Source organism: Ceratotherium simum, chromosome 6, assembly GCF_057802395.1.
Source record: "Ceratotherium simum simum isolate JZ-2026a chromosome 6, ASM5780239v1, whole genome shotgun sequence".
Classification (NCBI taxonomy): Eukaryota; Metazoa; Chordata; class Mammalia; order Perissodactyla; family Rhinocerotidae; genus Ceratotherium; species Ceratotherium simum.
The window spans coordinates 27,195,617-27,220,114 of record NC_141905.1 but is presented as its reverse complement, the minus strand read 5'-3'; the positions used below and the strand labels follow the sequence as shown (position 1 = coordinate 27,220,114).

Sequence of the window (24,498 nt, the reverse complement as noted above, 5' to 3'; positions counted from 1 at the left end):
ATTTGAAAAAAGCAGAATGTACCAAAAATATAACTGAACTTAAATATTATTGAACATTGCTTAATCCTTTTTCAATGATTTAGAACACATTTCAGGATCTTGCAAATTGTCAGGGTCATTATTTTGAAAGTAGTTCTCATAATATAACTCTGTAGATATAGAAGATAATATAAACTAGACTATGCCTGTACTGATTTATGACAGCTCTTTTACATTATTATTCTTATATATTTATTTGTATTAATAAGTACAAAAGGTAGAAAATAATTCAATTCAGGAAATTGAACTTCATATGACACTGAAGGATAAAGCATCTCAAGAATCTACACGTATGTCCAGAAAAAAGTGTAGTAAAACTGCATTCATTTAGAATTTTCAGTAATTTACACCAAGAAGTCATGATTCTTAAGAACAAAGTTCAAAATAATCTCTTCCATTATGAATTACGTTTTATTCATAAATAAAGATTTATCCAACCAAAAATCAGTAACTTTTTCAAACATAGAACTCAAGGAATTATATCTAATTGTGGCTTACTTACCATTTATATGTAATTATTTTTACATCTGTAATCCAGTAATTAATTCTTATATTAAATTCTTACATTACCTAAAATGTTTTATAGACATGTTATATTATTACATAATGTAACCCTATTATAAATGGTAATGGTATCATTAACTTAGCTCATTTTACTTATTTAGTGCCTGTTTGTTCTTAGTTTATAGTTGTGAATTCCCTTTATAGTATGACTTGTACTTGGAAGTAATAAAATCAGATTTCTTTATAAATATTTATGGTACAGACCTTTTCCTAAATCAAACTGTAGCCCTTTCCTAATTATTTCTAATAAAGTCTGCTTACATCTTTTTTTTTTTTTTTTTTTTTTTGCCTATATAGCAATATGTACAGCATACTCCCTAGAAAATTAAATCCTGGATTTTTATGACTTAACTTCCAGTTAATCAAAATCTTGTTAACTGCCATGTAGGCCGTGGTGTTACAAAGTATGAAAAGTTAGTTACTTAAAGAGTTTAAATAGATGCATCTGGTATGGAGTCTCTTAGCATCTACAGTCATATGGTGAAAAGGGATCACTAAGTAAATGAGTCCTCTTCTTGAATATCAGTCTTTCCAGGAGGATCTTTTTTTATCACATCTATGCTTATCTCTTCTTGAAAGTATACATTAGTAGCAGGTAGCATAAGGCAGATAAGACATGCTTTTCGAGATTCTTAGGTTCTTTATTGAGACTTTAAGGTTCTCAAGATCTCCGTTTCCCTACCTCTTGATCTTAGGTGAGATTGAAGTTTACAAGTCTTCAGCCACATCTGTCCCCATAAGGGATGCAAATTTGTGATTTCAGAAGTTGCAGCCCCCAATAAAATGCACTATGCAGTCTTTTGCAGATATCCTCTAGGCCGGATTTCATCACAAATAACTCCATTCCACTGTCATGTGCCAACTTTAAAGTACTGTATTAAGTTACTCTGTAGTCAAAACAACCAAGCCCTGGTCCAGACTGCTGTAAGGCAAGAGTGCACTGCACTGTCTCTTTTGTTCTGCCTGTGCATTCAGTGATAGCTTTCTCTTTTGCTAGTTGACAGTTAGTTTAAAGGAAATAGTGACTCTTTTGTAAAAGAGTAGCCAGATTAGGTTATTTATAACAAGCAACTAAAATCAGTAATGCTTGACATTGGCATGAAGTATTGTAACAGAATAGTAGTTACATTTTATTGTGATTTTCTGTAGAGAAACACCCAAGCCTCATTATTTATAGTTTTTAAATTTACAGCTCTTTAACTATATCCAAGATTTCACTGCCAGGAATGCAGTCAGGCTTGAAGCTTTATTAGAGATCCATGATCCAGTCCTTACAAACACTTCCTTTAGCTCATAGTTTCTGTTCAAGTATTTGTACTGTCCAAAAAGGTGCTGCTACCGCTTACAATCATTCCCAAAAAATGTGAACTACCTAGATATAACCCTAACAAAACACACAGGATCTGCAGGCTAAAAATTACCACAAAAGCATTGCTTGCAGATAGATGACTTGGTACCTTGGTTCCCAAGTGCTCATGTACAGAATATGGAGCTCATATTCTGTCTCTCTTTGAGTGATGAATGATAAAGAACCTTCAGACTTTACTGGGTGAGTTTGTGTATATTGAGTGTTGCAAAGAGAAGTCAGTCTGCCTTTCTCTGGCTCTAATTGCAGAAAGTGAAGTCACTGCTTTTCCTGTCTTGGATCAAGACCAGAAAGAAATTGTTGATACCAATGGAGCTGGAGATGCATTTGTTGGAGGTACAGACTCGTTTATTTCATACTTACTTATAAGTTAAACATTTCCTTTAACCCTTGTCTCTACCACATAGCCAAGATTTATGAATTTAATAACTTTTAATTTCTTCTAAGTAATTAACTCCTAATATTCTTTCCATATGCTACTATCGTTGTGAGTATTATAAGGGCATTTTACTACAGGAAAAATATGTTCTTTTGGCTTAAAGATAACTTAGTATTATGCTATACCCCAGTCATTTTCGCAAGATTAATTGTGTCTGTCAGAATATTGCATAAACAAGCTACATCAAGTACAGTATATAGTGTATTCAAAGCCCTTCAGGCTTAAATGTTAACACATTGTTCTTTAAAACAAGTTGTGGTGAATATTAAACAGTATGCTAATAACTAAGGATGATGTCTTTGGATTATATCATTTGGTTAAAACATCTGTTTCTAACACAATAATTGGATGTTTATTGTATGAGGAAGGGTTAAATTTTTGTCTGGTTTAGGCTCGGTAAGAACTGGCACAATGTATAAGGACTAAGTCATTTTTGGAACTCAAAAATAAGATCAAGACAATTGGAAGATTCTTGGCCTGATGACTTAGATTGATCTAAAATCTGGTTCAGTGCCAGCCCTGTGGCTTAGCGGTTAAGTGCGCGCACTCCGCTACTGGTGGCCTGGGTTCGGATCCCGGGCGCGCACCGATGCACCACTTCTCCGGCCATGCTGAGGCCGCGTCCCACATACAGCAATTAGAAGGATGTGCAACTGTGACATACAACTATCTACTGGGGCTTTGGGGAAAAAAAAAAGCAGGAGGATTGGCAATAGATGTTAGCTCAGAGCCGGTCTTCCTCAGCAAAAAGAGGAGGATTAGCACGGATGTTAGCTCAGGGCTGATCTTCCTCACAAAAAAAATAATAAAATAAATAAAATAAAATAAAAATTAAAAAATAAAATCTCGTTCAAAGGTTCTTTTGATACGTCTAAACTCCTTCTAGTTAAGTGTAGTTAATCTAGGTTATGGTCTCTAGAAAACTTTAGATTCCTGAATGATAACCCAGAAGAGTCCCTCCTTATCTCTGTTTATTTCTCATAACATCAAGCAAGACAAGGGAAAAAAGGCAAATGGAGCTGACCATTGCCTTCCTTTCCTTGGAAGATAAGTTGAGTCGTGGGAAAATTATTTAAGATTATGTGATGGTTTTAACTTAGTATTCTTCTATTTTAGTGGTCTTTTTCACTGACATAAATTTTTCATATTTCCTTCTTTGAAACTATTCATGCCTAGTCTTAAATGAGCTATCAACCCTTCCACTGGCAGCATGCCCCATGCCCTGTTCTTTGGAAAGAGTACATACCACAGATAACATTCTACTTTACTGTCATGCTTGCATCTTTTATCTCTTTGCTCTGAAAGCCTTCATCATTGATTAAATTCTAGTGTTTAGCAGCTATTTTTTCTATTCCATTCTGCTTCAGAGCTATAAATCCATGTAGGCTAAAAATATCTTATCCAGAATTGGGCCAAATTCTGTAATACGTTAGGGAAAGAGTATTGATTTCCTGGTTAGAAATTGGTTAAACAGGAATCTTAGTACATAAACTTTTAACTTGTACCCTGTATGTGCATTGTTTAAGTACTTTAAAATATTTAAAAGTAAATATTCTATTTCTTTGACATTTAGTAGGACACATCGTGAGGCCATCATAGATATGATTAGCCACTACCTCTGGCCCTACAATAACAGATTCCCTTACAGACACCTAACTACCTACAAGGCTTCCAGTACTCGGTAAGAACATACAGATTTTTTGAGGGAGAGAGAAGCCATTCTTAGGATACTGAAGTAGGAACAGCTAGCTACCAATTTGTATTGTGGTTAGGGTGATAAATGAACTACCTCATCAAAGTACTTGGGCTCTTTGTTACAGGATTTTCAGCGTCTCTTATATCTGACTCTGCTTACCTAGCTTCGTTATGTACTTGTTGTTGGGGTACGGTGAGGTAAGTAAAAAGAAAGGAGTGTGGAACAGGGATCTGCAAACTTTTTTGTAAAGGGCCAGATAGTGAATATTTTAGGCTTTGCAAGCCATATACAGGCTGTTTTGCATGTTCTTCTTGTTTTGTTTGATTGTTTGCTCGCTCGTTTTTTTTGTTTTCTTTTTGGTTTTTTACCATACTCTAAACATGTAAAAACCTTTCTTAGCTCTCCAGATGTCCAAAAACAGGCCGTGGGCTGGATTTGGCCCTCAGGCTATATAGTTTGCCAACCGTTTGTGTAATACGTTGGCAGCTTCTTCACTTGATTCACTTTCATCATACCCTGGATCCACATACTGGATTTCACTACATATCTTGAAATCAGTATAGAGAAAGTGGAAGGCAGGCTGAAATGAGGCAGGACTTCACTGGTAATACCTCAATTAGGTAGCCATTTTTCTCACTTTAACCGTATTCTGATCAGTTCCCAGGATAATCAGATCCTGAAAACTGAGTGATGCAAGGAGATGAATACTCTAACGTCATTTTAACAATAGAATACTTATGTTGGCATGTTGCACAGATTCTATGTAAGTCAAGCTATATGGTAATAGCAATAGATAACATTTATAGAGCACCTACAAGCTAATTGTTATCTTAAGCACTTTACATGTATTAACTCAGTTGATGTTTGTAAAAGCTCCTTTAGGTAGGTTATTTTTAACGTCATTTTACTGATGAGAAAACTGAGATGCAGAGGGTTTAGGTAACTTGCCCAAAGTCTCATAGCTAGAAAGTAGCAGAGCCAGGATTTAAACCCAGAGAATCTGGTTCCAGAGTCAGTGCTGTTACTCACTGCACTATACTGCTTCTCTAAACTTTTAGGGAAATCTCATCATTAGGACTAAAAACCACAGACCAGCTTACTAACAAAAGCTACTTTTGCCAAAGAGAATCTTCCTATTATCTAAATAGATGACTTCATTTATTGAACAGGAGCTTTTGTTATCTGATAGAACTCTGAGGACTCTAGGGTAAGACTGTTGCAGAAAAGAAAGAGAAAGTGAAAGGGAAGAGAATTGAAGGATGGTAGTCCCCGGTGAGTTTGAACCAGAAGCTTCTTGCTAAGCAGTAGAATTAATTGTACTACAGAGACAGAAAAAGCCAGATCATAAACTTGCTTGGTCAGCATGGAATCTGAATACAGGGAGTTATAGCACCAGGCTGATGCATCCATCTTACAATAGAGATGGTCTTGTTAGTTGGAAATACTCAAAAATTCATTGGTTAAAACCCCCTACTCCCATTTCTACACCAGGGAAAGCCTTTCTACTAGGACTGGAAATACTCCAGCTGTTGAAACATACTCCCCTACCTTGAACATGAATGGAGAGGCAATGGCAACTTTTACGTTTACTATGTAGTTTCTTTCTTTGCTTTATTGCCTGATTAACCTATCTCCTTTCTGATTGACACATTCGATCTTTAGATAGTTAATATATTCTATTACTTTCAAGTTTAGCTGGCTTAAGAGTATTTCTGTCTCTTGTGACTTTGCATTACTATATACCAGTCCCAATTTCATGTTCTTGGATAAAGCATTACTTCACCTACCATGTGCTAATTACATATCCTAGTACCAGAGTGCCATGTGTTCGTATCAGCCACATAAGAGATAAATGATTACATCATAGATTTTCATGTATAATTTTTAAATGAGTACCTCAAAGGTACATAAATTAAATTTGTAGTTCCATCTCAAGGGTTTAGTGAGTGACAAGTCTCTCTAGCCTCTACAAGCATACCTCCTTGTTCTATTTGGAGATCTTAAGTTCTTTGTAACATTTGCCCTTTATTTGTCACTAGCCAGCCCTGATAGAACTACCCTATTCACATTCTCCCTCAAAAGCCCAAGTGCTACGATTGTACCCTTGGAAATGGAGAAAATTGTATAGTCTATAAGTATGATTTCCTAATTTTCCACAGGAGAAAATTTCTTCCTGTTGTCCTGCTGTGCTTTGTCATAGCAGGTCTGCCTTTTCATTTGGAACCCTCTTTGTCACTGCCATAGTAACAAGTGGAAACATTGAGAACATTTTGTGACAGATACTGTCATTGTTCCCGGTGAAATCTCTTCCCCTGTGTCTTCCCAGTAAATGAAACTGAGAAGAAAAATCATAACAAATAACATGAAAGGGGACCGAATCAATATGTTCCCAGTGGGCTGTCAATACCAGCCTGTGTTAATCTAATATGATTTAGTTGTATGTTTTATGGCAGCTGTAGGAATATGGACTAGACCTACAAATCATCTTTAGACTAAAAGTGAGTACACCTTTGACAGATTATACCCAGGCACATGTATATACTCTCAGATAAAAGACTAGAGACTTCACCCAAGGACCAACATTTTGGGGATTAAAAAAAGCTTCATTAATGTGATTAAGAGCCATATGTAGCTTAGAACAGTTTATTTTCAATGATAGTAAAGTTACTGTGCTGCCTCTAATACATTTTATTTTCAGATTTCTCATGACAGCTTTAGCAGAGAAGATTTATCACCCTAAAAGATATTACCTACAATATGCAAATGACTCTTAAAGCCACTTAGCAATCACAGTGTAAATAATTATCCTATTTCCAAACTAATAAAAAGGAGCATTAATTTCACATTATAATTCATGTTCAGAAAAGAATTTTGGTTAAAAAAAAAAAAAAAAGATATAAGTTTCCAGAACAGGGAGGCTACTTCTTTTTCATGTTGCACCTGTGTATACTTCTGAGAGCCTAGGGATTCTCTCAATTATCTTCGTATTTTCTATTCTCACCCTGTTTGTTTGTTCCCACACATTTGTAGCTTACTCTCCCATTCTTCTTAATTGCTGCTTCACTGTGCTGTGCAAAGAAGTGGTTCAGAATTCTTGTAATTTTTTTTTTTCTGCACCACCTCCTTCCTTTGCTGTCCAACTCAGAAGACTAGAAAATAACTGGGTGAGTGTTAAATATATCGTTTCTCACTTCTTCACTCAAAAACCAAAACCATTATATGACCCACTCTATGCAGAGAATTTACTTGATGGTCACCAAGATGAGAGCTGCATACTCTTAACCCACCCCAGGGCAACAATAGTACCTTTCCATCTTTTAACTCTAGCAGGACATCTTTGATGTTTTATGTCTTAAGCAGCAATTGTCCTTAAAACCATCAAATGAAGTATAGAATTGACCTGGTCATTAGGAATATGAAATTCACCACAGACAGCAGCTCAAGTTCTTGCAGGAGGGAAAGGAAGAGAGATTCACACCTTGCACAATCATAGGACACTTCATGACATGCTCTACTGTTACGCATCCACAGATTTAGATAAGCTGATGTTGAACCAGGACCAAATTTCAAGAACCTTGCTTAAGATTGTTTAAGCCTTTGTTGGTTAAAAGAGGTAAAGATAATCCTCAACCCATGACAAAAAGAGAAATAACTTGGTTCGCGTGGAATGCAGAATGATTTTAGGGTGGAGTCTGGAATTTCTCACAAACATGAATGTTCCCTCAAAGATCTAGTATCCTGGATGGCCTCTATCTAGAAGAAATTATAAATAGATAATGGAATTCAAAGGACTTTCTCTTCTGGAGAATTGGATAAGACAGAGACAGTCTGAGCCAGGTAGGCTATCAGACGCCAAAGCTCAAATATGAACCTTAGGTTTCCTGTATTTGAAGATAATTGGTAAATATTTATTCCAAGAAAACAATGTTGATATTCATAAGATTTTATTTAGTGGCAGAGGGCCAGAGGAAATGTCAGAAGCAAAATTTCTAAAGTTAATTTTCTTAGACAGAATTGCAACATGACAAAATATATGTGTGTCGGTTTCCTGGACTAGAATATTTGTCAGTCAAATAGAACTAATTTGAATCCAATAGTGGTCCTTGCTGCTATTACAGGAATTTGAATTCAGTTGTACCTACCATATCAGTCTAATTCATGCAACATGTAGCAATTAGCTTTTGCTGCATAACAGACCACCCCCAAAACTTAGTGACCTAAAACAACAACCATTTATTCAGCTCCACAAATCTGTGGCTTTGCAGCTGGGCCTAGGCTTAGCTGGACAGTTCCTCTGGTCTCAGAGGTTCAAGAGATTAATTTGCCCAAGGTCACAGTGAAAGCTAGGATTCAAACTCAAAGTTAGGCACCAAAGTTCTTACCCCTAATCATTTTGCTATATTCCATTCCATTAGTATATCATCTTATCTTCCCCTCCAAATGAGGAGAAATAGCCAAAGTGATTTTCTGAACACTAGTCTGTAGACTGGTTCTTTGACCTAACAGAGATTCATCAGTTGAAAGCAAAATGATAAAAGGTAGGAGCAGTATAGTAAATTTTCATAAAGGTAAATGTATTCAATTTTAAATCTTGTCTCAATGTTTGAATTTGTTACAACGTGCCTTCGTTGGCTGTGTAATTAATATAATCAAAATAAATAAAATCACATATTGGGAGTGCTGATGCATAGCCTGGCCAACTTTGGGACCTAGTAGAAGTCTTACCCATGGTAAATAAGTCATGAGAAGCAACTTTCCAAACTATATGGAAATTTGTATGAAATGTAACTCTGATGTTGTAAGGCTGTTTACTATCAGCAGATGTCTGAATAAAACAAACAAAATTAGCAACATGATTACTAAATTCACAGCTATTCTCACTTCAGATATATGAGTTCCCAAACCTGGGGTATGAACACAGGCTCTTAATTTATTTTTCATTTAATTGTCCAGATAACATTGCCATTTTATCAAGTTGAGATATATATGTTTTATTTTTAGTGCATGAAATAAATGGCAAATTAAAAACCAGTTTTTTTGTCATCAAATGCTCTTAAAATTTTAGAACCACCCTGCTGTGAGGAATTGTCAGTTGATCAAGTACAGGTTTTTCTATTGAGTTAAATAGTAACAAAATTAGTTATCTTGCTTATGAATTAGGGCATAAATAAGCTTATCATCTCCTTATTTCAGCAGAATTGACTTTACCCTGATGAGTCTTTTTCTTTTTAATGATATTGCTTAAAATGTTAGTGCTGAAAGGGAATATTTTTAAAAACTGTATTTTTTGGTTTTTGGTTTTCAAGCTAATTTTCATTAGTGAAACTATGTTGAAATGAGGTCTTATCTGAATCAGAATGAAGTGAGATTAAACAAATCCCTATTTGACCCTATCCACATTTGATTTGGTGGCTCAGAAAGCAGCTCCCTGGAATGAGTTGATGTTAGGCATGAAAACCATGGTCTATTCAAAAGCCCCCATTTGATGGATGAGGAAAATGAGGGCCAAATAAAGGGAGTTAATTACAAATATGCAATACTAGAAGGCAGTATTGCCTATCTCCTGACTCATTAATTCATGATCCAGTAATTACACATATTCATAACCCAAATGAAAGTTGTCAGTTAAGCAGTCTGTTATACAGGTCTCTTGGAAATATATAGGTCAAGAGTCAATATCCCAAATGAATAGAAGCCTTTGATGTAGTTTTTCTTGACATGTGGGTATCCAAGATGTTTGACTTCAACAATAAACAGAAACATATGCTAAACTTTTATTTTGGGAACCACATCAAGAGATCACACATTAGGTATAAAATTTAAATTCTAACCTGGTCTTGTACATTTTTGTTCCATGAGGAGCAATGATCTTTAAAGCAGTATTTTGAAAGGGGTTGGGGGGGAAGAGCACCTTATCTATACAAGTAACACTTACTGCTTAGTGGTACTCTTCAGGAGCTTGTTTCCTGAATTAGGGGCATTTAAAAGTTTTTTTTGTTTTTTGACTTTTTGGGTTTTTTTTTAATTAAAATGCAATGTCCCATGCCATGTTAATAGAATTTGACAGATTGCCATTTTCAGCCACCAGAAAGAGGAAATTAAGTTATCCTTATAGTGATAGCACTGACCACTTGCCTATATTTTATACCGTACTGCTCAATTGCTCACTTTGTGTGGGAGAGTGTGTTGTGCTGAGCTATTGTAAAGGAACCTTTGCTCTGAATTGACTTCCTGTCCATATCAGTCACTGCACCATCTGACACCACTTAGGCTTTGGTTTTCATTATGCAAATACCTGCTAGGTCAGACCTTACCTTGGCAGGCACAGTAGTAGCTTTTTAAGTTATTTCAAAATTATATGTTTGTTGATTTCCTTTTTCCATAAAAATCTGTGTTTTCTAACATATGGGTCACACGTTATTTGAGTTCATGACTAGTTGGTAGTCAATATGAAGTCAAAACAAAACAAAATTTTACTAACTAGACTACCTAGAAAATGAAAAAAAAAAGTTTACATCTGAGCACTTTTCAGCAGGGGGAAACCATTACTTTGTCTAAGCTAGCCAAATTGAAGTGGGAATTTCCTGCCAGATGTTAGTTCTTTGAGCAACCTGTGAACATCTAAAGAGGGTATATGAGTCTTGTTTGGTAGAGCTATAGCCACTGTGGAGGCTTGCTCCTAATAGGTAGCAGACATTTTTATGTACTACCGTAGTCAGGAGGTTGTGCAGCCTGTCTAAAGCTAACACTGTTTGCTCTTGTTAAATGCATAAATCTGGAAGGCCTAGTTTGGAAGGTACAACATCAGGTTTCACAGATATTATGGCAAGAGAGAACACTGCATTGAAATGACCTCTCAAATGTAGATGATGAAAGTTTTATTTCATTAATAAAAAGAAGGTAAGACTGAGCCACCATAGGTACTCCAGATAACTTGAATAAGAGGACTTAATAAAGTCGTGAAAATCAAAATACACCTCTAAATGTGAAGGAAAATAAAGAATCTGAAATGGCAAGGAAAATACCAAGTCTTTACATCAGCTTCCTGTTCCAGGTGCACATGGGAATTAGGAAGCAAAAATTTCATTCAGAAGAGTTGTGCACAAAAAGTAGATATGCTTTATCCAGTTGAAACAAGAAACATTTTTAAGGGGGAAAAAAAGACTTTCCACATGATCTCACTGTTTTTGTCATCCTCTGTAAGGGAAAGTATTGACATTTACCAGACTGACTGTTTGCTCCAGCTTTCTGATCTCCTGCAGTTTATTTTTATAACAACCTTATCGATGGGCCTCTTACCCAGCTCTCTAGGTTTAACTGAGTTGAGTCGATTTGTTACCACAGCTTCAAGTAGCCGTTACAGAACAAGCAAGACATCCTAATAAAGCTGTAAACGTGTTTACTCAAACAGAGTATTGATTTTACTTGGAGAGGGAGAAGCCGGTGCTTAGCACAGTGTCAGGGTGGATGAATTTCACTGCAGTTTTTCACTGTCGTCTGTCATGGTTGTGAAACACTAAGTAAAGCCATCAGAGGATAATTAGAAGTACCAGAAATTTAGCCCCTAAAATCAGTTAACCGATTGGAAGTTTTGTAGCTTAATTAGCTTTTATTAAAAATTTCCTCTAGTAATAATAGTCAAACATTTTTAATGGTGCTTTCAGGTAGAGCAAGATTTCAAGGCTGTGACTGGTTAAATGTATGAATTTAATGGCTGAAGGTTTTTCACACTTTTTCTTACTCTAGAAATTAGGCTAAGACTAAAACACAATGTAAAGAGACAGTCATCTATACTCATACCAGCAGAAGTACATGATTTTTCTGAAAAACCAATTTTAAGGAAGTAGTAAAACAATTATAAAATGTTTAAACATATGTCTTTGTAGAAAAAAATATCTAGTTAGCATCTTTATTAAACTTAAACATTTTTGTAGCACAACATGATCTAGGTACATAAAACTGTCAATGCCACCCTGGTTGCTAAATACCTTCTTTCATTAAAGAAGAATCTAAAGTATTCTAGCTTGCTGTAAGTCGTCATCTTAAAGATAAAACTTCATGCTCTTCTGTGCAAAAGACAAGGGTCAGACTAAGGAGTTGCTTACCTTCTATAGAAACTGCATTAGCTATTGAATTCGATGAAAGGTATTCATATAAACATTCCACCTGCCCTCTTGAAAATGGCTAGAAAAACATCACAGTTGAAAAAAAATTACTCCCTAGGATGATGAACACAAAACTGAAAGTTTCTTAAAAATAAGTTTGACCATTATATTTAAAATATCTTCTTCTCATATCTATAATCATTTATTCAGTGCCTTACAGTAAACTTCTCATGCCTTCTTGCACTACTGCCCCAGCATGCCTAAATCACTAATAAAAATATGTGAGGGATGACCAATTCTAAAGCTTAGGAGTAGCAGACTGTCTGTCACAAAGGAAAGTGAAAGATGTTGGGGAAGGTTTCTTTGCCTTGAAATGCTATGTAGTTACAAGCCAAATTCTACCGAGTTCAGTCTTTAAGCCGTGAAATAGCACGTTATAAAATTTTGTTACATAAGAGGGCACCACCAGAACTCTTTCTTTTAATTTTTTAGAAGGTAGAGGAGGAAAATGATTTTTCACAGTTGTATTTAGATCTTAATTCTATCTTAAAGTATTCGAAGTCAGAGGAAAAAGAAAGGATATGGATTTATGATTATAATATATCATCCTATTTTTTATATGTGCATTTCAAAATCCCCACAGTACGGTAAATTTATTTTGCTCTATTCAATTTTCTTAAGAATGACAACTATGTGAGAGAGCTTGTTGGCATGGAGGATGGGGCAAGATATAGTAGAGAATCATACTTTGGCTTTAAGGCCCTGTTTCATCTGACTCCTTTGGTTAAAAGCAACAGAAACCCATTTCATCTAGCTCAGGATAAGGAATTTATTGTAAGGAAGCACACGAGTGTTAAGGGAGCATTTTAACAGAGTGGTTAAGACAATGGGTCAAAAGACATGGGTTTGAGTTCTGGTACTGCCATTAACTAGTTGTGGGACTATGGACAAGTTACTTAACATCTCTAAGCCTCAGTTTCCTCACCTTTAAAAATGAGGATAATGATTACCTACCTCATTTGGGTTATTATGAAAGTTAAAGAATGTTTATAAAGCTCAGTGCCTGACACAGTAAGGATTCATTAGTTACCTATTATAAGAAGAATCTCAAACAGGAGCCAAAACTGGACAAGTTTTCACTGAGAGTAGAGCCAGATGGTGATTCCAGATTCAAATCAGTTCTAGAGACCCCAACAGTGGATATTCATGGATCTTCACTCCAGTGCTTACAGATTAATGTTACTCAGCTGCATTGCATATCCACTTCTTCCTACCTCACAGTCAGCTTCATGGTCTTTCTTTGCTTTCCATTCTGGCTCCTGAAAGAGAACACTAGATTAGTTCAATTGACTTTTTGTGTCATTCATAAGTAGGACGCTGGAAGAACCATAAGTTGTTTGCTCTTGAGTCAGATGCCTTCCCCTTGGTCCAGTTAGCAATAAGGGCTGATTTTCACGCCCAAAACATATCAACTGAGGCCCTCAGCAATGCTGGAGGTGAGGCGATTCTTCTTAAAAAGGTAATGGATGGGTGGGCTCTACAAATGTGTATGTTTGCATGCCTTGTCTACACCATTTTACCCATACTTACGGTTCTGAAAATGTTCCCTACAACATGCTCCATGTATCAAACAATACATGGAACATCAAACATCCTATATCTCAAGGTAGAAACCTGGGAATCATTCTTGAGGGCTTTCTTTCCCTTTGTGCAAACCTTCAATGAGCTCTTTTGACTCAATTTTAAGGCTATATCTCATATCATCTTATCTCAAATTTCTTTTATCTCAACTCTCTTTTCTGCCATGACTGTAGCTCAGGCCTATTTTATACTTTACTACAGTAGCTTCCTAACTGATGTCCATACATTCACTCTTTCTTGCACTCCATTCCATTTTCTACACAGTAGCCAAAATAATCATTTTAGGGAAAAACTGGATTATTTTAGTCCCCTGATTACAACCCTTCAGTGGCTTCTAGTTGCACTTAGACTAAAAATCTAAACTCCTATAGTGGCCTAAAAGGATCTATATGATCTGCTATCCTTGCATCTGTATTTCATGCTACACTCACCTTTGCTTGCATGCTCTGGCTATACTGGCCTTTTGTCAGGCCTTAGACACCTTGCACATGGAGTTCTTTTTGCCTAGAACGCTCTTCCCCTACTCTCGCCACAGCTATCTCTGTCTCTTCCTCAGTCTTGACTTAAAAGTCACCTCTTCTCTAATCATCCTATTTAATGTGTGTCCCTTCACTATTCTCGACTGCTACACATAGTCCTTTTCCTTAATAGCACTGAACATTCTCTGGAATTATCTTATTTACTTATTTATTATCTTAATTACTAACTTATTACTTGTTTTCTTTTTATCTCTCCTATTAACATATAAGCTTCAGGGGCCGGCCCCGTGGCTTAGCCGTTAAGTGCACGCGCTCCGCTACTGGCGGCCCGGGTTCGGATCCTGGGCGTGCACCGATGCACTGCTTCTCCGGCCATGCTGAGGCTGTGTCCCATACACAGCAACTAGAAGGATGTGTAGCTATGACATACAGCTATCTACTGGGGCTTTGGGGGAAAAAAAGGAGGAGGATTGGCAATAGATGTTAGCTCAGAGCCGGTCTTCCTCAGCAAAAAGAGGAGGATTAGCACGGATGTTAGCTCAGGGCTGATCTTCCTCACACAAAAAAAATACATATATATAAGCTTCAAGAGAGCAAGGACCGTATGTGTCTTATTCACCAATGTATCCCTAGGACCCAACACAGTGCCTGGCATAGAGTAAATAACTCAGTAAATATTATTTGTGTGTGTAAGTAAATAAATCACTCACAGGCACAGCTACAACAAACTTGCCCCCTACCATCAAATAAAAACCATTCTGGTCAGTATATCTAAGAATTTGGTTATTGAGGGATTTTGTCAGAAGGGATGGAGTGAGTCAGAAAATAGCAGGATAGGCTGTACTTTAGTGTCAGGTCACCTTGATTTAAGATTAACCCCAGCTAGCATAGTATATGTGACTAATCCAGTGACAGAGAGACTGATCACAGCTACCTTTCCCTTACTGTCACTTAGAATAGAGGTAAATAAGGAGAGAACACATGTGTTAGGAAAAGAGGCAATATCTAATATCAGTTGTCCTAAGTACCTACAGTACAAATATGAAAACTAATTCTTAAGATCATAATCCTGAACATCAATTCCTTCTGTAATAGGCGGTGGCATACAGGCCAGAGGCTCCAGTCGAGATTTCACAGAATGTATTGAAGTTATCCAGTAGATCTATAAATTTGGTTTGCCAAAATGCCCGGTTGAGTGTCCAGTGCATCAAATAACAGCACCCTTGTCCTGTCCTACCTAGGATCTTTACTGATATTCCTCCACTTACAGGTGAGAGTGGGGCAAAATGTAGCTCCTCCACAGAGAAGGCGATAAGAATCTCTGGTGAAGAGTGCTTGACATGAACTGAGACTGGGACATATCCCATGTTTCATTTTTCACACAGCTTCCTAAGCTTTAAGCCACAAAATTGTTGTCAACTTATTAGCTTTCGTCAGCACCCACATCAAATCACTAAACCTGTTTATTCTCCTTCCTGTGCTTATTATCTGTTACCTAGAACAGTGGTTGTCAAACTTGAGCATGCATCAGAATCACGTGGAGAACTTGTTAAAAGACAAATTGCTGGGCCCTAGCCCCAGAGCTTCTGATTTGGTAGGTCTAGGGTACGGCTTAGGTGATGCTAAAGTGTAGGACCACACTTTGAGAACCACTCCTAGAATATTGCAGTAGATCCTATTTGATCTCTCTGCCAACAATCTCTTTCCTAGTAAGTTCATACTCCATACTTGTGCCAGGATTATTTTTAAAGTATTTACGTGACTTTTTCTCCTAAAGCTATAAAATCCTCAAGGACAACCACTATGTTTTATCCATCTTTGAATCCTTTGATGTCTAGCACAGTACCTAGTGATGGTAGGCATTCAATAGCTGTTGGTTGATTGAATGAATCAAAGTACATTTGATAGCACTCTGGGCTTTTACTTTCTTTTCATTTACTTCTTATAATAAAAATCAAGTGTAGGAGTGGTAGTGGCATGAGTCTAGTACATTGAGGATTCAGACTAGTCAAACTTTTAATTTATATCTTATTCTCTTTCCTAAAACAGCTAAAGGTAATAAAAATACACCCTTAAAAAAATACAGCCTTTCATGTGCTATGTGGCAGCAAGTACCTGGTAACTATTGATATAGAAGGTATAGCAGGGCAGTCTGAGAGAGCTCGTAAATCATCACTAAAGTGTAGATATCTAAGAAAGATGGAAAATAAACAAAGAATTGAAAAATCAAATTGACCTAACTGAGTGCAGATTTTTTTACAGGGAGGAGGATGGGGAATATAGAATTCATCACTGTTAGTTGCTGTAAAATATTACATCAGGTTTGGTTTAATTACATGGTAATGCCTCTGAGAACAAAAGTAATTACATGATAACTTATGTTACTACTCCCACATTATCTCTTAATAACTATGTAATTAACTTGTCACTACTATACAGTGTGTAGCCTGATATTACTCATATATCAACATTGATAACTTAAATGAATGAGCTGGGGTGGGGCGAGGGATGGAGACAGTAAGGACATCATAGTATTATAGCAATCAGGAATGCAAATGACTCATTAGATCATTGACCCAGTCCTCAAGGATCTGAGCCAAAGCCATGGAGAATACCATCAGAATCTGAGGTGAATCATGTAGCTTTCTGAAGACAACAAACATACAATAAAGTAAATAAGTCTACCAAGCAGTGGAATAGATAAGTGAGTTTGCGATATAATGCATATACTTTTAAACAGCCGGTTTTGTTTTGGAAGGTTTTCTTTTTAAGTAAATATTAAGAATTTAAAACTATGAAAAAACCATTGTTTCACCCATATCATTTTACCAACATGTTGAGTTTGTATGTGTGGCCAATGTGGTGAGGATGCACAGCACCAGGAACTCTGTCTTTCATTGCTGATGGGAATGCAAAATGGTACAGCCGTTTTGGAAAACAGTTTGGCAGTTTCTTACAAAACAAACTCTTATCGTCTAATCCAGCAATCCAGCAATCATGATTCCTGGTTGTGCGAATGAGTTGAAAATTTTTGTCCACATAAAAACCTACACACAAATGTTTATAGCAGCTTTATTCATAATTGACAAAACCTGGAAGCATCAAAGATGTCCTTCAATAGGTGACTGGATAAACAAACTGTGGTACAACCAGACAATGGAATATTATTCAGCCATAAAAGGAAATGAGCTATCAAGCCATGAAAAGACACAGAGGAAACTTAAACACATAGTGCTAAATGAAAGAAGCCAATCTGAAAAGGCTACATACTGGATGATTCCAACTATATGACATTCTGGAAAAGGCAAAATTATGGAGACGGTAAAAATATCAGTGGTTGTCAAGGGCTCGGGGTGGGGGGTACGGAGGGATGAATAGGTGGAGTACAGGGGTTTTTTTAGGGCAATGAAACTATTGTGTATGATATTCTAATACTGGCTAACAGGTCATTATAGATTTTTCAAATCCCGTAGAATGAACAACACAAAGAGTGAACCCTAATGTAAATCATGGATTTTATTTGTTAATAATGAATCAATATTGGCTCATCAATTATAACAAATGTACCACACTAATGAAAGATGTTAGTGATGGGAAAACGGAGGGATGGGGGGATGAGAGAGTATATGGGAACTCTGTACTTTCTACTCAATTTTTCCGTAAATCTAAAACTGCTCCAAAAAACAGTCTATTAATTTAAAAAAAGAAGTCAAAGTGGAAACCTTTCTTCCATCCATCTCATTTTACCAATATCTTAGTTTGTGTGTCTGTCCTATGTTTCCCAACTTTATGAATTACAGTGTCCTGAGGGGCTAAGGCTTAGACCTCTGTCCAAGGCCAGTGACCTCAAACGGTTTTTCCCAAAAAGCTTGTTTTCATTGATATCACATTATGTACAATGATCCTTTCTGCTTAATTCTGTTAGGAATTCTCCCAGCAGTCCCTGCTAGGTAAGGATTGGTCCTTGAATTTCTATTTCAAAAGAGGCAGACTGATTTACTTGGCATATAGCTTCTATAGATGAAGACTTTATTAGGGGAAAAAGACTGCTAAGGTTCCCTCAGAAACTTCCTAAGATGCCTCCTCTAACACTGCTATGTTTCCCTACGCCTGAGAGTACAGAAAGTAGTGATGATCTTCATGTCCTTGATGAATCTTTTAAGAAGAGTGACCAATTTCATTGTATTTATACTGATACTTATACCGATTTACTTTATGGAAAGCTCTGTGCCTAAGTGGCTACAATTATTGATGAACTGTAAAGGCATGAATGGAAAACTGATAAAACATCACTGAGCTGAAATTCTTGAATGAGTTATACTTGATAACCATTTTTCTAAATAGTTAAATGTTCCTGTGTTATTCTTTAAAATAATGTTTATTGGCTTTTTTCTGATTATAAAAGTGATATTGCTTATTATAGAATATTTAGGAGATAAGAAATGCAAACAGAGAAAATAAAAATCATCTCTGAAATCTGGAAATGATAATCTCTTTTTAGATACACAAAATTTTTGCGTTTTTACTATTTTGAATAAACATGTTTCTGAAATTTATTGCATGGATCTGACCATAGACTAAAAATGGAAGGAAACACATGTAGGAAGTTAATAAGGTCAGGATTTAAAATCAGTGGGTTCAGGAGCACTCTTTAATATCTTTGCAACTCTTTGTAAATCTAAAATTATTTGAAAATAAAATATTTAAAAACAATAAGAACAGGATGGATTTTTTTAAGGTATGGTAGTGGAACAAAAATAGAACTCTTTGGGAAAAAATAAAGGTTTATCACTATCAATCATCATACTCAGATAATTTCCAGATGAAGTAAAAAGTTAAATGACCATAAATGAACTGAAAAAATATATAGGCTATTATTTATCTGGTCTCGTGGTTTGGAAGATCTTTCTCAGCCTAAAGTCAATGGAAAAATTATTAAAGAAAAGATAAATATATATAGCAACAAAAATAAAAGGCAAATGACAAAGTTAGGGAAAGTATTTGCAACGTTTATAGTAGACAAACTGGGGATGTTTTTTACAAACCAATAAAAGAAGAGAAATACCCCAATAGAAAAATAAGTAAAAGTTGTCATCAGACAGTTCATAAAAAGAAGACATACAAATGGCCAGTAGTGGCTTAGAGGCCACTTCCAATTCTTAGAAGTGGAATTGCTGAGCTGAAGGCTGTGTGCACTTATAATTTTGATTTGTTGTTAGTGCCATCAAGTGAATTCTGACTCCTGGCAACCCTGTGTACAGCAGAGCAGAACCCTGCCCATTCTGTTTGTGCCATCCTCTCACCTTCCAGTGCTATATCAGACTGCTCTGCTGCTATTCACAGGGTTTTCATGGCCAATTTTTTCAGAAGTGGGTGGCCAGGTCCTTCTTCCTAGTCTGTCTTAGTCTGGAAGCTCCGCTGAAACCTGGTCACCTGTACTGACAGATAGGTGTTGTGGTTCCCTGACTGGGAAACAAACCTGGGCCACAGTGGTGAGTGTGTGGAATCTTGACCACTAGATCACAGAGCTGGCTATAATTTTGATAGATATTGCCAAAGTGCCCTTCAAAAAGTGCTAATTTACACTCTAGTATATAAGAATGTTCACTTCTCCTTGATAATACAGTGTATTAAATATTTTTGTCTTTGCTAATCTCTTAAGTGAAAAATGGTCTCACGTTATTATTAAGTAAAAAAAAGCAAGCTACAAGACAATATCTAAGAAGGCTCAATAAGTAAAATTAGAAATGAAAGAGGAGAAATTACAATGGATACCACAGAAATACAAAGGATTATAAGAGAATATTATGAAAAGCTATACGCCAACAAATTGAATAATCTAGAAGAAATGGATAGATTCTTAGAATCATAAAATTTCCCAAAACTGAATCAAGAAGAATTAGAGAATCTGAATAAACTAATCACTAGTAAAAGAGATTGAAACAATAATCAAAAACCTCCCAGGGGCCAGCCCTGTGGTGTAGTGGTTAAGTTGGGCACACTTCACTTTGGTGGCCCAGGTTTGCAGGTTTGGATCCTGGGCACAGACCTACACCACTTGGTAAGCCATGCTGTGGCGGCAACCCACATACCAAATAGAGGAAGATTGGCACAGATATTAGCTCAGGGCTAATCTTCCTCAAGGAAAAAAAGAGGAAGATTGGCAACAGATGTTAGCTCAGAGTGAATCTTCCTCACCAAAGAAAACCTCCCAAAAAAACAAAAGTCCAGGATTAGACAGCTTCTCTGGTGAATTCTACCAAACATTCAAAGAAGATTTAATACCTGTCCTTCTCAAACTCTTCCAAAATATTGAAGAGGAAGGGATGCTTCCTAATTCATTTTATGAGGCCAACATTAGCCTGATACCAAAACCAGGCAAGGACAACACAAAAAAGGAAAATTACAGACCAGTATTGCTGATGAACATAGATGCAAAAATTCTCAACAAAATATTAGCAAATAGAATAAACGATACATTAAGAGGATCACACACCACAACCAAGTGGGATTTATTCCAGTGATGCAAGGATGGTTCAACATCCAGAAATCAATCAGTGTGATACACCACATTAACAAAATGAAGAATAGAAATCACACGATCATCTCAATGGATGCAGAGAAAGCATTTGACAAGATTCAGCATCCATTTATGAAAAAAACTCTCAATAAGATGGGTGTAGAAGGAAAGTACCTCAACAAAAGAAAGGCCATATATAACAAACTCACAGCTAACATCATCCTCAGTGGTGAAAAACTGAAAGCTATCCCTCTAAGAACAGGAACAAGACAAGGATGCCCACTCCTACCACTCTCATTCAACATAGTATTGGAAGTCCTAGCCAGAGCGATTTGGCAAGAAAAAGAAAAGGCATGCAAATTGGAAAGGAAGAAATAAAACTGTCACTATTTGCAGATGACATGATTGTATATATAGAATATGGTGTAGAAATAATTAACAAATACAGTAAAGTTATAGGGTACAAAATCAACATACAAAGATCAGTTGCATGTCTATACACTAACAGTGAACTAGCAGAAAGAGAAATCAAGAACACAATCCCATTTATAATTGCAACAAAAAGAATAAAATACCTAGTAATAAATTTAACCAAGGAGGTGAAAGACCTGTACACTGAAAACTATTAAGACATTGTTGAAAGAAATCAAAGGCACAAAGAAATGGAAAAATATTTTGTTCTCATGGATTGGAAGAATTCACGTAGTTAAAATGTTTATGTTACTTAAAGCAGTCTACAGATTGAGTGCAATCCCTATCACAATCCCAATGACTTTTTTCACGGAAATAGTATAAAGAATCCTAAAATTTCTATGGAACAACAAAAGACCCCGAATAGCCAAAGCAATCCTGAGAAAAAAGAACAAAGCTGAAAATATCACACTCCATGGTTTCAGAATATACTACAAAGCTGTAGTAATCAAAAGAGCATGGTACTGTGCCTCGCCCCGTGGCCGAGTGGTTAAAGTTCCATACTCTCTGCTTCAGCGGCCCGGCTTTGCAGGTTCATATCCTGGGCACAGACCTACTCGACTCACCAGCCATGCTGTGGCAGTGTCCCACATACAAAAAAATAGAGGAAGATTGGCACAGATGTTAGCTCAGGGCGAATATTCCTCAGCAGAAAAAACAAACAAACAACAACAACAAAAACCAGCATGGTACTGGCACAAAAAGACACACACAGATCAATGGAACAGAATCGAGAGCCCAGAAATAAACTCATACGTTTATGGATAGCTAATTTTCAAAAAAGGAACCAAGAACATACAGTGGAGCAAGGAAAGTCTCTGATAAATGGTGTTGCGAAAACTGGACAACCACATGAAAAAGAATGAAAGTAGAGGGGCCAGCCCAGTGGCATAGTGGTTAAGATCCCCCCCTCCACTTCAAGGGCCTGGGGTTTGCAGGTTTAGATCGTGGGCATGGACCTACACACCCCTCATCAAGCTGTGCTGTGGTGACATCCCACATACAAAAAAGAGAGGAAGATTGGCACAGATGTTAGCTCAGCAACAATCTTCTTCAGGCAAAAAGAGGGAGATTGGCAACAGATGTTAGCTCAGGGCCAATCTTCCTCACGAAAAAAAAAAAGAAAAAAAAGAGTGAAAATAGACCATTATCTTACACCATACACAAAAATTAACTCAGAATGGATTAAAGACTTGAATATAAGACCTGAAATCATAAAACTCTTAGAAGAAAATATAGGCAGTATACTCTTTGACATTGATGTTAGCAGTGTTTTTTTGAGTATGTCTCCTCAGGCAGGGGAAACAAAAGAAAAAATAAATAAATAGTACTATATCAAAATAAAAAGCTTCTGCACGGCAAAGGAAACCATCAACAAAACAAAAAGACAACCTACCAATTGGGAGAAGATATTTGCAAATCATCTCTCTGATAAGGGGTTAATATCCAAAATATATAAAGAACTCATACAACTCAACAACAAAAAACAAACAGCCTGATTAAAAAATGGGCAGAGGATCTGAACAGACATTTTTCCAAAGAAGATATACAGATGACCAATAGGCACATGAAAAGATGTTCAACATCACTAATTATTAGGGAAATGCAAATCAAAACTTCACGCCTGTCAGAATGGCTATTATTAAAAAGACAAGAAATAACAAGTATTAGAGAGGATGTAGAGAAAAGGGAACCCTCATGCACTATTGATGGGAGTGTAAATTGGTGCAGCCATTATGGAAAACAGTATGGAGATTCCCCCAAAATAGGACTACCGTATGATCTAGCTATTCCACTTCTGAGTATTTATCCAAAGAACGTGAGAAAACTAATTCAAAAAGATAATGCACCCCTATGCTCATTGCAGCATTATTCACAATAGCCAAGACTTGGAAACAACCTAAGTGCCCGTCAATGGATAAATGGATAAAGATGATGTGGTGTATATATACACAATGGAATACTACTCGGCTGTGAAAAAAAAAAAAGATGGAATCTTGCCATTTGTGACAGCATGGGTGGACCTTGAGGGTATTATTAAGTCAGATGGAGAAAGACAAATACCATATGATTTCACTCGTATGTGGAAGACAAACACACACATGGATGCAGAGAACAGATTGGTGATTACCAGAAGGGAAGGGGGTGTGGGGAGGGAAAAGGGGTAGAGAGGCACATGTGTACAGTGATGAATGGCATCTAGATTTTTGGTAGTGAACATGATATAGTCTGTACAGAAGTTGAAATATAATGATGTACACCTGAAATGTATATAATGTTATAAACCAATGTTACCTCAATTAAAAAAAAAAAAGAAATCAGGGCCGGCCCCGTGGCTTAGCGGTTAAGTGCGCATGCTCCGCTGCTGGCGGCCCGGGTTCGGATCCCGGGCGCACACCGACGTACCGCTTCTCCGGCCATGCTGAGGCCGCGTCCCACATACAGCAACTAGAAGGATGTGCAACTATGACATACAACTATCTACTGGGGCTTTGGGGGAAAAATAAATAAATAAATAAAATTATTAAAAAAGACAATATCTATAGTGATATTGCATATATATGTGTATATATACACTATATACACACACAGAGACACACATATGTATACACATATGTGTGTATACACAGACACACACATATATTGAATATTATGTATTGAATTGAAATATTGACTAATATGTATAATCAAATACAAATAATAATAAATGAGCAGGCCTCTACCTACATCCAGGTTGAGAAATAGAACATTTACTAATACCTTTGAAGCCCCTTTACTAATACCTTTGAAGCCCCTGTATACCCTACCCCAATTAGGTCCCCAGCACCAGAAGTAACTATTTCCTAAGTATTGTTTTCTGACTTTTCTTTTAAATTTGTCACATATTTATGGATTCCTAAGCAGTGTGAGAACTCACCCATGTTCATGTATATAGCTATAATTTGTTCAATTTCATTGTAGGAATATGCTACAATTAATTAATCCAGTTTGAGTTGATGGACACTTGAGTTGTTTCCAGCTTTTTGCTATTATTACCAATGTGGTTATGAACATTCTTATACATGTGTCCTAGTGGCACAAGTTTCTCTAGGATGTATACCTAGTTGTAAAAAAGGCTTAGTCAACTTTACTGTGTAATGCCAAACCATTTACCTAATCCACTGTACCAATTTAAACT

General features: G+C 36.5%; 1 protein-coding gene across 4 annotated transcripts in view; it reads left to right on the top strand.

Annotated features, from left to right (window-relative positions):
• The window catches only part of ADK (adenosine kinase), a 539,838-nt gene that overhangs the window by 501,884 nt on the left and 13,456 nt on the right, over positions 1–24,498 (top strand). For 3 of the 4 annotated variants that reach the window (XM_004426944.3, XM_087432006.1, XM_004426945.3), the window contains one exon: positions 2,219–2,305. The exons of the other annotated variant lie outside the window; for it this stretch is intronic. In XM_004426944.3, the coding sequence (XP_004427001.1) occupies positions 2,219–2,305 (87 nt within the window). The remainder of the gene's footprint in view (positions 1–2,218; positions 2,306–24,498) is intronic. 4 annotated transcript variants of the gene reach the window in all.